At 40.3% G+C, this 17,349-nt stretch overlaps 1 protein-coding gene across 1 annotated transcript in view; it reads right to left on the reverse strand.

Annotated features, from left to right (window-relative positions):
- Positions 1-10,567: 10,567 nt before the first annotated feature.
- klhl14 (kelch like family member 14) overlaps positions 10,568-17,349 on the reverse strand; it is a 149,481-nt gene continuing 142,699 nt past the window's right edge. Inside the window, exons 8-9 of the mRNA XM_033019674.1 lie at positions 16,403-16,560; positions 10,568-11,026 (exon numbers count right to left, since the gene is read on the reverse strand). Of these exons, the coding sequence (XP_032875565.1) occupies positions 10,886-11,026; positions 16,403-16,560 (299 nt within the window). The 3' untranslated portion in view covers positions 10,568-10,885. The remainder of the gene's footprint in view (positions 11,027-16,402; positions 16,561-17,349) is intronic.

Genomic DNA, 17,349 nt, shown 5'->3' on the forward strand with positions numbered 1-17,349 from the left:
CCGCGGGTAGAACCATGCTTGGGGGAAACCTCAGCTACGGGGACCGTGGAAGACCATGGGCAGAACCGTGCTTGGGGGAAACCTCAGCTACGGGGACCGTGCAAAAGCTGCGGGTAGATCCGTGCTTGGGGGAAACCTCAGCCACGGGGACCGTGTGGAAGACCGCGGGTAGAACCGTGCTTGGGGGACACCCCAGCTACGGGGACCGTGTGGAAGACATGGCTGGGACCGCAGAAGAGCGGGTAGCCGGCGGCGAATTCAGACTCCGGCTGCCCGAGGAGGGTAAGAGCTAAAACAGGAGTCTGAAAGGCCTAGACTGCAGTCAGGCCAGAAGGGTCCCTCCGACATGGGTTCGTCCGAGTTTTACTCATCCTGATTGGCCAAGGAGGGCCATATCAGCGCAGGTCTCCTCGAGAGCCTGTGGCAGCACCCTTTTCAGGGCTGCCTACAAAACTCCCTTCTGCGAAGGTGAGTGCGAGGGGTCAGTTGGCAACTGACTCTGAACTCGGAAGCATGTCCGAGGAACAGGTGCTCGCTGGGAGTTACCATGCACCTGGAAAGACATGGGTCCACATACACCAGCAGCCCTACGACCCAATCAAGGATTGAAATCGAACCCACATCGGGGGCCTTTTGGGCTTACCATAAAACCACCGGTAGCCATGACGGTAGGTGGGTCTGGTTCTTTGCGAAACGTGGGGTTGTGGACCATTTACAAGAAGGTTGGATGAGATAGTTTATACTGCACAGTACAAGCGAGACAGTCTATGAATATGGCTGGAGTTGCCTCTTTAGGCAGGCTCGCTATTATGACAAATGAGGCCTGTTTATTCGCATGTGCAGTATAGACATTGAAACTTCGTGACCATTAATTCCCATGGGGTCAGCTTCATTCACAGGGCACCGGAAATATCTGAAATTTAACTGGATGGGGCATTGATGCAGTTAAAACATTGCCAAATAGGCTAACCAGTTCCCAGGTTATTTACTAAATGAGTGCTTCGGCTGCTCAGAGTTTAAAAATATTGTTAAGAACTATCTGGATGAGATTAAATGCTGTATTTTGTTAAATTAGCTGTATCAGCCACAAAACCCATTTGAGAAATTGGGTTCTCATCTGTCCAGATAAATTTAAGTTGATACCAACTGAACTTATTGATGATTGGGATTACCTTTAACTCTATTTAATCGTCTGGGACTCCGCCCTGAGGTAAGGGATTGGAATTAATTGAAGCCCATAACAAAACTGATCAAGCAACCTTCTGTTCATCAAGTATAATTGGCTTACAGCTGTGCTATTTGGGGCTTTGCACAATCAGAACTATACAGCATGCAAAAGAAGTAAGCACTCAAGTACCATGTGGTCCTTGTTACCAGCTCTATGCTATTCCACTAAATCAGTAAATCTTCAGTTAAATTACAAACTGATGCTATTGTTCAGGATGAGAAATTGCTCATGCCATCTAGTTACAGATGTGGATGGGAGTTACCAATTCCTCAGTTACATGGTATCAACTACCTATAGACACTGGGTGCATTCTGTGGATTAAAGGTTTATGCGAATATGCCTAATCTGCATGCTCTAGTCCAAGTTAATACACTTCGGTGGTGGTAAATATTATTTACATGGGTGCAAACAAGTAAAAATATCCGGTGATAGTTTACCCAAACCTCATTACGGTACACAATATGGGTGTTGGATCACAAAGTATTAAAATACATTGTGAACATTAAAGACCAGAAAGCTTGCATCCAGGCTCAATCACCAGTGGAAAATATGTGGCATATCGGTAGCGTTTGTTACATTCTAGCTACACTAAGGAGGAATGTTATTTTATGTCTTCCTCCATTTCTGCCTCATCAGACGGGTTTGCAAAATTCAGCAAGTTCCCGCCTCAGGCATTTTTATAGTGCCTGCTGGGCTTAGCCAGCCATGGTTCCCACTAGTGTGGGGAATGGTAGAACCTTATATGGTTATTCTAGACATAAGTATTGGTCTAGCCGTGACGCGGGAAACTGTCCTCAGCATGATATAATCAATTCTTTGACTTACAGAGACTGAGAAGACCGTTCCTGCGGCTGGGGTTGTTAAACCAACCATGAACGTGCTCGCTGCATATTGCAGGGATAGCACCAAAAAATATCAATATTTCCTCATAAGGAGATGGGAGGTATTTGTTTTATAATTATATTACATATTCGGCACGGATGACTGACGTCTTGTAGTCAGGCTCATATGAGGGCTTGACAAATCATGATGTCTAAAGTGCCATCTACCATACCTAAGTGCTTCATCATACTGGCTGGGAGGAGTAGAATCCACTCTGGGGGGGTCACCCTCTGAGCTCTGGATTATGAAGGAAATCTGCAACTCGAAAACTCCCAGGCCTAGGGAAGCAGAGATATGGAGTGTTTACGTTGTGTTACGTCGCTTCGCTGAAGGGCTCCAGCTACATCCCTGTCCTTGGGATAACTCACTTATAAGTGGTTATGCTCATAGCCCTGCATGCAGCACTATGGGTCCAGTCATTACATAAACGTTGACTGGATAGGATGATTATATCTGCAGGCTAAATAACACTTATGTTATGACTTAGTCAAGTAGTATAGACCAGGGGCACCAGATCTCAAACTAGATGTTCACATATCCCATGAACCGTCGATTGTGTATGGTCACATATCTACACCAGAATGTTAGATCACTAGAGCCTAGAGACTGAACAAGCAATATTGTTAGTTACATCTACCCTCAAAAGAAGGTATCACTTCAGACCATCTTCAGGTGGTTATGGGTCTGGCTTATACAGGAGTAAATACTGACATTTCAAATCACTCCACCGAGGCTACAACAACCTCAGCAGCAGGGTTATGGAAGTTAGCGGGACCACATCCTAGCGGTTGCAGGATGGTCAATCTAGCAATTTTCCACACATTTAGTACTAACCCATTGCCAGATGGGGGTATTTACGAACTCTATGTTAAGTTCTGTTCATAGTTCCTGCCGGGTGAGGGAGGTTACTATTGTCATTATTCATGTCTGAATACGATAACATACTTCCTCCCCTGGTCAACTAAGGCAGTGAGTGAAGCATGGACTCGTTCCATGGCATGAAATCACAGATCTTTAAAATCTTCACGTAGTCACTCACATGACTCCGAAGTAAAATAGTAAGATTAAACGAGAACTTACCAGTTTGAAGTTTGATCTTTCTTTTATGAGAAGTTACGATGAGGGATTACGTGCCCTCCGCTCCCGCCCTCTATCATAAAGGTCAACTGGTATTTTAGTTCTTCTGATCTTACTATGTTTATTTCATCTACTGTTGTCTGTGATTTCACACCGCTGCTTTGAAGAATGTCGCGCATGCGTGCTGGCGGGGTCTTCACGTAATCCCTCATCGTAACTCCTCATAAAATAAAGATCAAACTTCAAACTGGTAAGTTCTCGTTTAATCTTACTATTCGCAGCAATTTCCTCCAACTTCAGAAAAGTCACCATCAACGCATGTTTCCCTTTCAGCTGAGTGTAAGAGTCATCCAGCTATGATATTGCTCAACATATTTTCTTCTTCTTTTTTTTCTTTATCTCTCTAGGTGGGGAGGATATGCCCAACCTAACCCACCTCCCTGCTCTACATTTTGCAACTGATGCAATCTTTCATTCATGTACTTTTGTCTCAACCTCTAACTGCTCCCATTCACTCATTGACCAGATAGCCTTGTCTACAGTTTGTTCCCATGGTTTTATCCTTACAAAATCATCACCCTCCTCCACCCTTCATGCAGCTTTTATTTGTCTCCTTTTCAGTTCTCACCTGAAATATTGACTCTATTTCTCTTCCCGCAGATGTGTCCTGATCTGCTGTTTACTGTTTTTATTTTGGATTTCCAGCATCACCAATTTTTTAATCAATTGTACATTCTCTTGCTGTCTTGGTAGAACGCACAAACTCTGTACAGACAGCACACGTAGTCAGGATCAAACCTGGGTATCTGGCGCTGTAAGGCGGCAACTCTGCCACTGCACCACCGTGCCACCCTAACAACTGGATAAATGCATGAGTAGCTGTACGTGGTAGCATTTTTTCTAAAATCAATATAAAGTGCAAACAGGAAGTGGTCAAGATTAGACTTTTAATTATATAGAAGGCAACTTTAATTAGGCAAGTAAACTTTAATTGGGCAAGTAAACTTTAATTGGGCAAGGCAACTTTAATTTGGCAAGGCAACTTTAATTAAGCAAGGCAACTTTAATTAGGCAACACAGCTTTAGCATTTCCAAACCAAAGGCAACACAGCTTTAGCATTTCCAAACCAAAGGCAACACAGCTTTACCATTTCCAAACCAAAGGCAACACAGATTTAGCATTTCTAAACCAAAGGCAACACAGATTTAGCATTTCCAAACTATATTTTCAAACCACATTAAAGGCTCTGACAGGTCAGTAAAACCACTCACAGTTTAGTAGACATGTGTTCAGTGTTATTCACAGCTCAGACTAAGAGACATCTCGCTCCCCCATCTTGCAGAGACTGACTGAGGCACTCAACACTTCTGGGTTTATAGTCCCTCCGGAAGGGGCGTGGCCTTCAGGAGAGAGAATCTCAACATTTTTTAAACACGAATAACTGTTTTATTTTTCATCGATGGGAAAACTCTTCTTGTCCTGCGCAGCGGAGGCGGACTCTGAGTAAGATGGCCAAAAATCACAGCCTTAAGTGGCAGCGTTTAAAAAAAAAATCAAAATACAGAACAACAGGAAGTGGTCAAGAACCGACTTTTAGTAATATAGATGATTTCCAAAGCTTCCTAATCTGCTCAAATTGCATTCCTTTTGCAAACATGTATTCCATCATCAGCACTGTATTAGAGTAATTGAGCCTTACAGCATTGGAACAGGCCCCTCAGCCCATTCCATGCCGACCAAGGTGCCCATCTCAGCTAATCACATTTGCCTGCATGTGGCCCATATCCCTCTAAACCATTTCCATATACCCACCACACTGAATGAAAAAGTTGCCCTTCAGGTTCCTATTACATTTTTCCCCTATCACCTTAATCCTATGTCTTCTGGTCTTGATTTCCCTAATCTGGGTAAAATACTTTGTATTCACCCTATCAATTCTCCTCAAGATGTTATACACTCTAAGAGCTACTGGGAGAGATTGAACAAGCTAGGACTTTATTCCTTGGAGTGCAAGAGACCAGGAGTGATCTTATAGAGATGACATCCCAACCTCTATGCTCAATAGTAGAACCAAAGTACTACAGATGCTGGTTTACAAAATAAAATTGCTGGAGTAACTCGGCAGGTCAGGCAGCATCTCTGAAAAACATGGACAAGTGATGTTTTGGGTTGTTGACTTCTTCAGTGGCTGTCAGGATCCGATTTAGGAGAAGGGTCCTAGTCTGAAACAACACCTATCCATGTTCTCCAGAAATAAGATATGAGTCCTCCCTAATAAATACAGTGGATGTGGAGAGGAGATTTCCACTAGTGGGAGAGTCTAGGACAAGAAGTCATAGCCTCAGAATTAAAGGACGTTCTTATAGGAAGGAGATGAGGAAGAATTTATTTAGTCAGAGGGTGGTGAATCTGTGGAATTATTTGTCACAGAAGGCTCACTGTCTGTGAAGCTGCTTTGTGTTGTTTCTTATTTAATAATGTTGTGGTTAAAGTTGCCATCTTTAGTTATAAATAACAAGGTAAATTACATATTATGAGGAATCTATAAGCCTCATATTATTATAGGTTTATCTACCAGGAAACGTGCTTCCCATAATGCTTCTTGCAAAAACAAAATTTATATTAAATCGTCATTCATGCATCTGGATCTTAGATGGCATTTGAACAATAATTGAGCAATAATCATAAATCATTTGCCAGAAAAATATATATATTGGCTCAGGATTATGCATAGAACAGATTTTTACATATTGCTTATGTGAAAATGTCTTTCTAGTCATATTTCGACAATCATTTATTTAATCACTCACATCAGAACCAATTCAAATTAAATCAATTTACTATCCAAATGTTATCTTTTATAAGTTGATTATGTGTGAAAGATGACTTACATCTGGTAAAATGACAGAGTTTAGTAATTAGCGAAGCCTAAATGCATTGTGATGCTGCTGCGACTGAATTTCATTCACAGAGTTGCCGAATGTTGGGTGTTAAGGTTGTAGAGGAGAAAGAAAATGAAGCTGAGAGACCCTGCTGTGGATTGCTGATGTGAAAATGGCACATCACATGTCCTCTGTTCATCAGGAGTTTCAGCTGCCTGCTTTCCATCCACTGCCCCACTTTCAAATGAAAGCTGGATTGCAAGGTGAAGGAAGGCACCTTTCACATTTTCGCCACCAAACTCAGATAAGCCCTGCCACTAATAACGATACATGTTGAAGCAGAAGCAGAAACATCTGAAAAACGTTGAAAGGCACTGATGAAAAATATTAGGCGAGCATTTATTATACATGCCCTTGAATTGTGTAACTTGTTAATCTGAGTGGACATTTAAGAATCAACCACATTGCTTTTTGGGCTGAAATTCACTACAGGCCAGATCAGGTAAGGGTATAACATTTCCTTTGCTGTAGAACAAGTGGTCCATGCAAATGTTACAATAATCCAATATTGTAAAGATTCATTAGGACAACACAGTAGACATTGTCTCTATTGACTTTAGCAAGGTACTGCATGATAGGTTGGTCTGAAATGTTAGATCACATGGAATTGAAAATGAGCTATCCAATTGGAAACAAAAATTGACTTGATGCTAGGGAATAGAGGAGTGTGGCAGAGGGTTGTTTTTAGGATCAGATGTCTGTGACAAGTGGAGCACCACATGGATTGTTGCTTGGTCACCTGTTGCTAGTTATTTACATTAACAATTTGGATGTGAATGGAGGTGGCATAGTTAGTAAATTTGCGGATTTTACTAAAATTGGGGATGTAGTGAATAATGAAGAATGTTATCTATATTTGCAATGAGATATTGATCTACAACTAGATCATTGGGCTGAGGAATGGTAGATGGAATTTAATTCAGAAAAATGGGAGATGCTGTATTTTGGTAGGACAAACCAGGACAGGACTTGTGCAGTAAATGGTTGGGCCCCTTGGAGTGTTGTAGAACAATGAAACCTACAAGTGCAATTTTATATAGTTCCCTAAAAGTCTCACCACGTGTAAGAGGTGATTAAAAATACATTTCCATGCTTGCCTTCATCGGTCTGAATATTAAGGAGTTGGGATGTCATGTTACATCTGTACAAAACATTGGCAGGACCACATTTGGAGTACTGTCAAACTGACCTACATTGCATGGAGCACAAGATAATGAGGGGTGGCCCTTTTAGAGACATATAAAATCACGAGGAGCATAGATAAGATGCATGGCCACAGATTTTTGCCAGCATAGTTGAATCCAGAACTAGAAGGCATGGGTCTAAGGTGCGGAGGAAAGATTTAAAAGGGACGTGAGGGGCAACATTTTCAGACCATGGGTGATACATAAGCGGAAGAAGCTGCCAAATCAAGTTTAACATCAGGTACATTTATAATATTTTAAAGACACTGGGCCAATATATGGATGGGAAAGGTTCTGAGGGATATGGCCAGTCGCAGGCAATTTGGTCTAGTTTGCTTGGGCCATATGGTCAGCGTGGTGATTTGGTGCTTGTTTCCGTGTCATTGAATAGCAATAGTTAGTGTACATGGAGATTGTTGTTTCCTCATACTTTTGTGTCATAAATGTCAGTTGGCACAACTCAGCCCCAGCATTAATATTGTCCAGTTCCTTCTGTATGGAGGTGTGGATCGCTTCATTTGCTGAGGAATTGCAAGTAGAATTTCCTGGGTTTGACCTTACGATGGAAGCAAAGAGATTGGTGATGCAGATAAAGATAGTTGGATCAAGGACAAAGCTCTGAAAAACTCCAAAAAATATGTCCTGGAGCTGAAATAATGGACCACGAACCTCAGTTGGTTTCCTTCATTTTAGGTGTGGCTCCAACCTACTGGAGTATTTATCCTTTAATGCGCAATGACCAGTTTTATTGGTCCTCAGTCAACTGGTACATGAATATCAAAGGCAGTCAGTCTCTCCATATCTCTGGAATTCAACTTTCTAGTTTATGTTTGTCCATGGCTCTGATGAGGTCTGGACCTGAGTAGTCTTACTGAAAGCAAACTGGGCATCAGTAAGCAAGGGATAATGGGTATCTAATTGAACTGGAAAGCAGTGAGTACTAATATCCTTCAAGGTTCTGTGCTGAGGCCTCATTGATTCACTATTTTTTATTAATGACTTTAATAGCACCATTCAATATTCTAGATGTGGTTCGAATATCTATTCTTAAACTTCCTATCCCAATCCCCAATGCTCCTCATGCACGCATAGCCCTGGAAATATTTGTGGTAGGACTCATGAGACTCATACCCAAGATAAACATAATGAATTATCACTATAAATAGAGGAACAGTATGTGGGGGTTTTTTTGCCCAGAAAGTGATCATTTTATATTGAGGTCTTTAAAATAAAGAAGGGAAATTATACAATTGTGATATTTGGTTGATGCAAACCAAAGGTAGAGATAAATGTTATGGAACCAAATAACAAGGCTAATTATTAGGTGATGATGCCCTTCATAAGAGTTGTAACTGTGGAGCAAATCACCATCATGTGTTATGAGTATGCATGATTGAAAATATTGAAACGGCAGGTGGAATAAATTCTCAATTTGATAAATATAATTTCCATTTTCATTTTTTGATTCATCTGATAATTTTTTTTGTATTCTGTCTCATAATAATAAAACTCATTTTACTAAAACTTGGAATATTAGTAACTATGTTAGGATTCTTTACTGCATATCCAACAATGAATATGTTCATATCATGATCTGCCTGCTGACTGGCTAGCTTTTTGCTTTCTTAAATAAGGAACCGAATGGGGCAGCAACTGTAGAAGGACAAGTAACAGAAACGTAATCAGAAAGATTACAGTGATGAGTGTTGGTGTAGATCCTAGATTGCACCCTTGGATAAATTACACTAATAAAAAATTATAACTTGGAATCGGTTTTTAGAATGACCTTGGCCCTTGAATCAATTCCTAGCCAATCAGCTTTGTTAGTGGCTTGAACTATTTCACAGACTGTTCTCATTAAAATATCCATTTACATCCCTGCTTGTTTTCAGAACATACAAGCAATTCCGCTGAAGTGTCACGGACATGAAACGTTAACTGTTCCTCTTTCTGCAAAGCTGCTGCCTGAAGTGTCTCCAGCAATTTTTGTTTTATGTTAGATGTCTCGTATCAGCAGTTTTTCTGACTTTCTGGGATAACACAGCGATTTTTCCTCATCATAAAATTCCACTTTAGAGTTTCTGGAGTAAGAGAAAATCTGTAGATGCAAGAAGATCAGCAACTAATTCATCATAGATTCTTTATTTATTTAATATTTATCACCACTCGATGGCGCCAGTTCATGGTGCACATTCCCATTTGCAATTATAAAATTGTATCGTGATCCTAAGTTCATATTAATTGATTGGAAATGACAAGAAAGATACATTGATTCCGAGCTACTATCTTCTGCAATGGAGACCATCGGACTATCTTTAATCAGACTTTACTGGACTTTATCTCTCAATAAATGATATTGCCTTGATCATGTAGCTTTTCACTGTGGATGGCTCGATTATAATCATGTGGTCTTTCTGCTGACTGGTTAGCACATGACAAAAAGCTTTTTACTCGGAACCCATGACAATAAACTAAAGTAAACTAAATATTGTGCTATTTACTCTGCTCATATCTCCATTTCCAACCATTTTGGGGTGCAGTCCTGTAGACCTGGAAGGAAAACACTGGCTGGTCTTTCTAATCCATGCAAAAGCAATTCCTTATGAAGAAAAAATTATCTAATCTGGAACCCAGTGCAACTACTGTTATCTGCACAGTTATAACCCCCACTTTCCCATAACATACCATTGGGTTCAACATCAATTACACATATAGAGAACCTGATATAACCATGGTCATGATGAAGAAGGGAAATGATAACCACATTATCTCTTTAGTTTCAGTTTAGATTAGATATACAGCTTGGTAGAGCCTTTGGCCCACCAAGTCTGCATCAACCAGCGATCCCCACACATTAACTATCCTGCACACTATGGGCAATTTACATCTATACCAAGCCAATTAACCTATAAACCTGTATGTCTTTGGAGTGTGGGAGGAAACTGAAGATCTCGGAGAAAACCCACGCAGGTCATGGGGAGATCGTACAAACTTTGTATAAACAGCTCTCATAGTAAGGATCGAACCCGGGTCTCCTATGCTGTAAGGCAGTAGCTCTACAGCTACGCTACCATGCCAACCAAAATATTTTTTATGGTAATAGTGGATGTAAAAATATGAGTGTATACTGTGAACATTAGTTCATAATATGTTGTTCATTTCTCTATACAATGCAAACATGAGTTCAGAATAAATCCATTTACTTTACCAAACAGAAGATAAGTTCAGACAATAATTATTTCTAACTCTGCAATGAAGATAAAACACAGCATTTTAAGTTTTTATTTAAGTAGGTTTTCAACAGACAAGCTTCATTTACACTTTCTTATCCTGTACAAAATTTACATTTTGTTATATTCTACTACATCAGTTATTTTACTTGTTCATGCCTTTCTTCTGAAAGATACAAAGATTTACATAACATTATTTTCAGTCATAAATTACCATAGTAAAAAAGCACATTTCAAACATTAAATGTGTTTGGGAGTAAGAATTCAGTACTTTGCACTTGATATCATTTAAATAAATTGTCTTGAGTGTTTATATTAATGTTGTGAACTGACAAAATGTTTTATTTACTGTACGGCACACAGGCTGGCAATGTAACAGTTACACATGCTGGGCCTGCTAATGGCTCAGCAACTTCCCCTTCCAATTCTGTCCAAGTTGCTTGCTCAGGGCTGTAGCAGATTGTAGATGATTTGTAGGCCCCCTGAAATATCAAACACAGCATTCAAACAATGCATACGTTCTGAACCTTAACAATATCACGCATTGCTCTTTTTAAAATCAAACTTTCACCTAAACCTACATATCACAACTTTGTCTACATATGGTCAGGTCTGGAGACTGCTGGCGTTAAAGATGGAGTTCCACCCTCCATGTATATAGTATACTCAGCTTATGACAGTAAATGTTTGCATCATATGAAAAGTGCATCATGTGAACAGTAACCAGAATCTGCAGATATCAAGGGAAAATGTCTATTCAATGCCAGTTGAAGTTGAGATCCTGCATGGGGAGCTTGTGGTACTTCAGTCTGAAGAAGGGTTTCGGCCCGAAACTTTACCTATTTCCTTCGCTCCATAGATGCTGCTGCACCCGCTGAGTTTCTTCAGCATTTTTGTGCACCTGAGGAGCTTGTGGAACAGGTCCACAATATGTCACAACAGGGCACCAATTACCCCTTCATAGTATTAATTCAGGCAACATCAATGGTAGCAATGATCCCATACTTCTCTGTGCTATATCTACCCCATACATCACTCCATGATATTAATCCCCATTCAACTTTCATGGTATCAATTACCCCAAAAACCCTTCCATGCTTTCAATTACTCCATGCACTCACCCTGTATTAGTTACTCCAGACTTCACTCCATGATTTCAGTTACCCTGTGCATTATCAATTATTCCATACATAATTTCTTTGGAGGGTATTAATTACACCCACTTGTAACAGGTCTGAAAAACAATCCTTTACCACTGATTGCACCTCTGTTTCTCACTTCCCCACCAGCTTAACAAGTTTTACCGTTTCAAAGGCCTTTGCTAAAGGCCTTATTTTTGATTGCCGTACATACTTACTCTAACTCTAACTGACTATTGGAAGGAACCACAGTGCAACCCCATCAATGTGATTATCAATTCCATCCATGCAGCTTCAATGGACGATCACCCAGGAACTTCATCTCTATCTATCACCATGAATTTCTCCCTAATCCAAAACCTCTATTTACCTCAATCTTCCCACGTGCCCCGTTGTTGCCCTGAGTCCCAACTCCCTGCCAGACTAGTTTAAACCCTCCCGAGTAACTCCACCAAATCTCCCCACCAGGATGTTGGACAATTCCAGTTCAGACTCCTCCCTCTTGTACAGGTCACCTCTCCTCAGAAGAGATTCTAATGGTCCAAAAACCTGAACCTTTACCCTTGTGCACCAGCTCTTAAGCCACTTATTCATCTGCTCTATCTTTCTATTCCTACTCTTACATGCGCGTGGCACCGGAAGTAATATAGCGATTACTATCCTTGAGATCCTGCTTTCTAACCTCCTGCCTAACTCTATATTCTGTCCGCAGAATATTCAGAGGTGATTGCATATAATGTTGATCGTACCAATATGTGCAATCATATCTGGCTGCCCACCTTCCCCTGGTGAATTTTCTGCCACAGCAACAAATGCTTTTCACTGTACTTCGGTACACGTGACATAAACTAAACTGAACTGAGCTCGGAGACATTTTTGACCCTGGCCCCCAGGAGACAGAATCTCATCTTGGAGTCTTGTTTGCAGCCACAGAACCTCCTGTCTGTCTCTCTAACTGTTGAGTCTTCCATCACTCTGGTCCTCCATGTCTCTACCTTTCCCTTCTGTGCATCACAGCTAGTTGTGGTGCCATTGACCTGCCTGCTGCTGTTGCTTTCCTCTGAAACGCCATCTCCCCAATAGTATCCTAAATTATATACGTGTTATTGAGCCATGTAGGCACAGGGAAATTCTGCACTCTCTGCATATCCCCTCTAACTGTCTGGTATTTTATTTCATTCTTCACATGTTTAAATTATAATGTTTTATTCTTAATTGTTTACTGTATACTCTTAATTGTTTACTGTATATCGTGGTGTTACTTGCGAGCAAAGCACCAAGGCAAATTCCTTGTATGTATACGTACTTGACTAATAAAATGTATTAAATTCAATTCAATTCAATTCTATCACCTGCACAAGTGAGGGAGTGATACACAAGCGGGCACTTTGAACTACTGACCCGACAGATTATAATGAGCAATTGTACAGTGAGATGAATACACTTCTGATGTACTTTGTCAAGAACAGGCCAGAATACAAGGCTATATAAAATACACTTAAGCATCGATAAGAGCTATAATAGCATAATGAAAAAAAATCAAAAAAATCTGTAAAGTTTTGTAAATAAAAATCCATTAGAAAAAAATATGTAGTTAAGGTGTGTAAAACAAATGCTTCAGTTTTATATTCACATATTAGCTGTGCTTTTATGCCGCTGATAACTCAAAAAAAGTTTATTGTTTATCTACTTTTAAGTGTTATCAGCATCTCTCTACACAGATGTCATTTGGTGAATTTGTTATATTCTAAGTTATTGGTAATACCTATTAAATGACACTAGATGGCACATTATCAACAGATTAAAAAATAATTTAAAAATAATTACTTGTTATGATTACAGCAACATTTGCATCATTTTACGTTTTATATTTTAGTTTGCTAACATTAAAAAGAGAAACACCAAACTACCCACTGAGCCTGTTCAATTCTATTCAAACTATTCTCAAGAAGAGATTTGCCTGCCCTCCATTCCACTGTGGCGATACTTCAAACAAAACTCATGAATACCAAAGTAAGCCTGCATTGGGTATCATAAAACAATTCTTCATTGATTCGGTTTGATTACCTTGGAGTGGAGGAGACTGAGTGGGGACCTAATAGGTGCACACCAAATTATGAGGTGCATAGATAGATGCGAACAGAATAAACTTTTCCCCTGCAGAGATATTTAAGACCAGAGTGTGTAGGTGAAAGGTAAGGAGTAAAAGTTTCAAGAAAATCTCACAAAAACATGCATTTCACCCAGAGGATAGTTGGAATCTGGAACACACTACCCGGAGAAGGTGTGGAAGCAAGTGTTTGTACATCTGAACAGGTGCTTGAATCTTCAAGGCATATTAAGCTACTGACCAAGTCATAAAGTCATAAGGTCATTAGTGATAAGAGTAGAATTAGGCCATTCAGCCCATTCCATCATGCTGACCTATCTCTCCCTCCTAACCCCATTCTCCTGCCTTCTCCTCATAACCTCTGACACCTGTACTAATCAAGAATCTATCTCTGCCATAAAAATATCCACTGACAATGGATATTTCCCAATGGAAAGCAACAAAATGGGCAGAACAAGAGGGCACATGGAACATATTACAATGCTGGAAGAGGAGGGAGGAGTAAGCACACCAGGGTACTTAGCAGGATGTTATATCCACACGGGTGTTTGGGTAGAGACGTCTGTGCTTCTGTAAGTGTCTCACCAAAAATAGTCACCCTGTAGCATCCAAAAACTGGAACCACAGAGCACGGCATTCAATTTCCCAATGCTTGTAATATGACCATTAACCTAATCTGCTATCGACTGAGGCATTAAGGCTAAGGCGAAGGGAGAGTCATTACATTCTCCATTCTCCATGAAAGCATTTTATAGTTCTGGCCAAGGACCAGCAGGTACTTTTGCAAGGAATTTAGTACTTGAGGTGCAGGGTACGATTGACTACACATACATGTTATGTACATGGTATCAACTCTATCCTCTCCAACTGGTGTGTGATCATAAGTCATTGCTTGGTATGAAAAACTGCAAAACATGGTGGTAAAGTACCAAGAGAGCACCTACAACAACATACTGCTGCTGTTGTACCACTCCCAGGGAGCTGTTTATAAGTCATCAGCCCTGATATCAAGGTATCCAGTGATCTGCTGCATCTTCCATCATCTTTCTACCATATGGGACAGACCTTGCATCAAGATATATGGAAAGGAACTCAGATGCAGCACTGGGGAACTCAGAAGCAGATATGGAGGAAGAGGAAGGGAAGCAACTTGGACTGCTCCATCTTGGCAAGAATGTGCATCCAAGTGCGACTCTTCCAACAGTTCTAAGCCCCATCTATCTCTGAACCTCACAGCACGTGTTTAGCTGCAATGCAACAGTCTGTAGAAAATAAGCATTACAAAATAAATTCCTAAATTACATTTGTTAATTTTCCTCCAAAGGTTACTTTTGTGCATCCTTTTAAAACCTCAAAAAAGACACAAAGTGCTGGAGTAACTCAGCAGGTCACGCAGCATCTCTGGAGAACATGAATAGGTGATGTTTCAGGTCACGACCCTTCTTCAGACTTTTAATGCCTTCTCCTTTTAATACTTGAGTTCCTTTGATGTTGCAGTGTAGATTATGATGCCTATTTATTTGCCTTCTGGGCAACAGTAAGGTTTGAATTTCAGAGGTGGTGCAGCTGAGTTTGGAGGGTGACTTCAAACAGTTCTGAGCCTAGAAAGCCCAGTGGCAGACTATAAACAGGTCACATCATCTGGGCTGGCTGACCACATCTTGGAGAGATCATGCTGCCTTTCTCAGAGGACACAAAAGCTTTTTGCACAAGAAACTACTGACACTCCCCAAGTGCACATCTCAGCCCTTCTAGTAACTTACAAGAGGGATTGCTCTGAGACATTTGGGACTAGATAGACCACAGGTAAAGATATGTGAATGGGTGGACCAGTACTTCACCATGAGAAGAATGAATGTCAAGCTCTGCGCACAAACCAGTACCAAACTGCTTTCACTTTGAGAGGCTTCTAGTAGTATAGCTGCCTACTAAAGCTTCCAGCTAACAAACACAGTGGCTCATGGTCTCCGCAATCATTGAAATGTTGCTTGAATCGCCTTGTATTTTTGCAACCCATCAAATGTACTCTCCCTGTTGTTCAGAAGTACTGTTTGATTTGAAGAAGTCCATTGAATTCTGACAGAGAAAGCCCAAAACAAAGATAATGGCTAAAATGACAATTACTAACTGAAAAGTGCTTCACCGATCAAACCAAATATCCCAGGACATTCAATTTCAGCTCAAAGAGACATTTCTCTGAGATCTATTCAGTGCAGTAACTGGCACGTCAGTCTTTTTCCTTAAGTTGTGAGTTACCACATTCACATCGATCAATGTCACAATGCCTGGATAATGATCTACCCAAATTGATTTTTCCATCAGCACTCAAAAGAACCGAAGAAACCAATAAGCGGTAGGCGTCACACAGAAGTCCAATTAAATCCCAGGTGAACTGCCATAGGATAATAGGAAAGTAGAAGCACTATTGCGATTTGGCATGAAACACTAATTTGACTTAGAAGTGACAGGTATTGTTAGCAAAGCACAGGAAATGAGGAAAGATTTCCTGCGGTTCATGGTTCATAGCTGTTGCTTCTATTACCGTTTGATATTTACCAATACAGTTATCATTAAAATCTTACAAAACTATTGTATCAAATCCACCTCACCATGCTCCAGCTGTATCCACCAACAAGATAAATATTGTCGTCAAGTACAGCGCATCCCGGGCCACTGCGACCTTCCAAGATAGGAGTTTGGAGAATGTTCCATTGGTCACCTTTAGGGTCATAACATTCAACGAGCATCACATCAAGATGTGAGAAACCTAGACCGAAAAGAGACATTTTGAATCCAAGTATTGGGTTAGGAACAGTTTTTCTTGAGACAATTATCGACATCTCTGCTTCGTTTAGTGTAAAATAGCTCTTTCATAAACTGACTTAATGATGAGTTGCCAGTCCAATTTAAGTAAATAACTATAAACATTTAAAGTGATTAAGGTTAGTAGTTTCAACCTTAAATGAAAAAATAAAATTATTGATGGAAGATTTCCTGTGTGCTCTGCATTGCAAATCCTAAATATTTTCTTAATCAATAGTGCATGACGTGAAAGAAACCTTCTTTATCTTTATTTCAGTTTTTTTTATAGCCACCTCCAGTATTTTTAACTTGTTGGTTAGACCTCAATGTTGCAGGCGTAAACCATTTGATTTCCTAGAACAGTTCCACTGCTGTTATCATGTATACCAATTGAGAGTGGGTGAACAAGTCTGAAAATGCACACTTCCAGATTCAGGGACAGTTTCTTCTCAGCTGTTATCAGGCAACTGAACCATACTACCTCAACCAGAGAGCAGTCCTGAACTACTATCTACCTCATTGGTGACCGTCGGACTACCTTTGATCGGACTTTACTAGCTTTATCTTGCACTAAACGCTATTCCCTTCTTCATGTACCTGTTCATTGTGAATGACTCGATTGTAATCATGTATTGTCTTTCCGCTGACTGGTTAGCACGCAACAAAAGCTTTTCACTGTAACAATAAACTAAACTGAACTGAACACGTGTGAGCGTAATTTTGTTATCTGTAAATAAATCAGTCCTACGACATT

Source organism: Amblyraja radiata, chromosome 4 (assembly GCF_010909765.2).
Source record: "Amblyraja radiata isolate CabotCenter1 chromosome 4, sAmbRad1.1.pri, whole genome shotgun sequence".
Taxonomy (NCBI): domain Eukaryota; kingdom Metazoa; phylum Chordata; class Chondrichthyes; order Rajiformes; family Rajidae; genus Amblyraja; species Amblyraja radiata.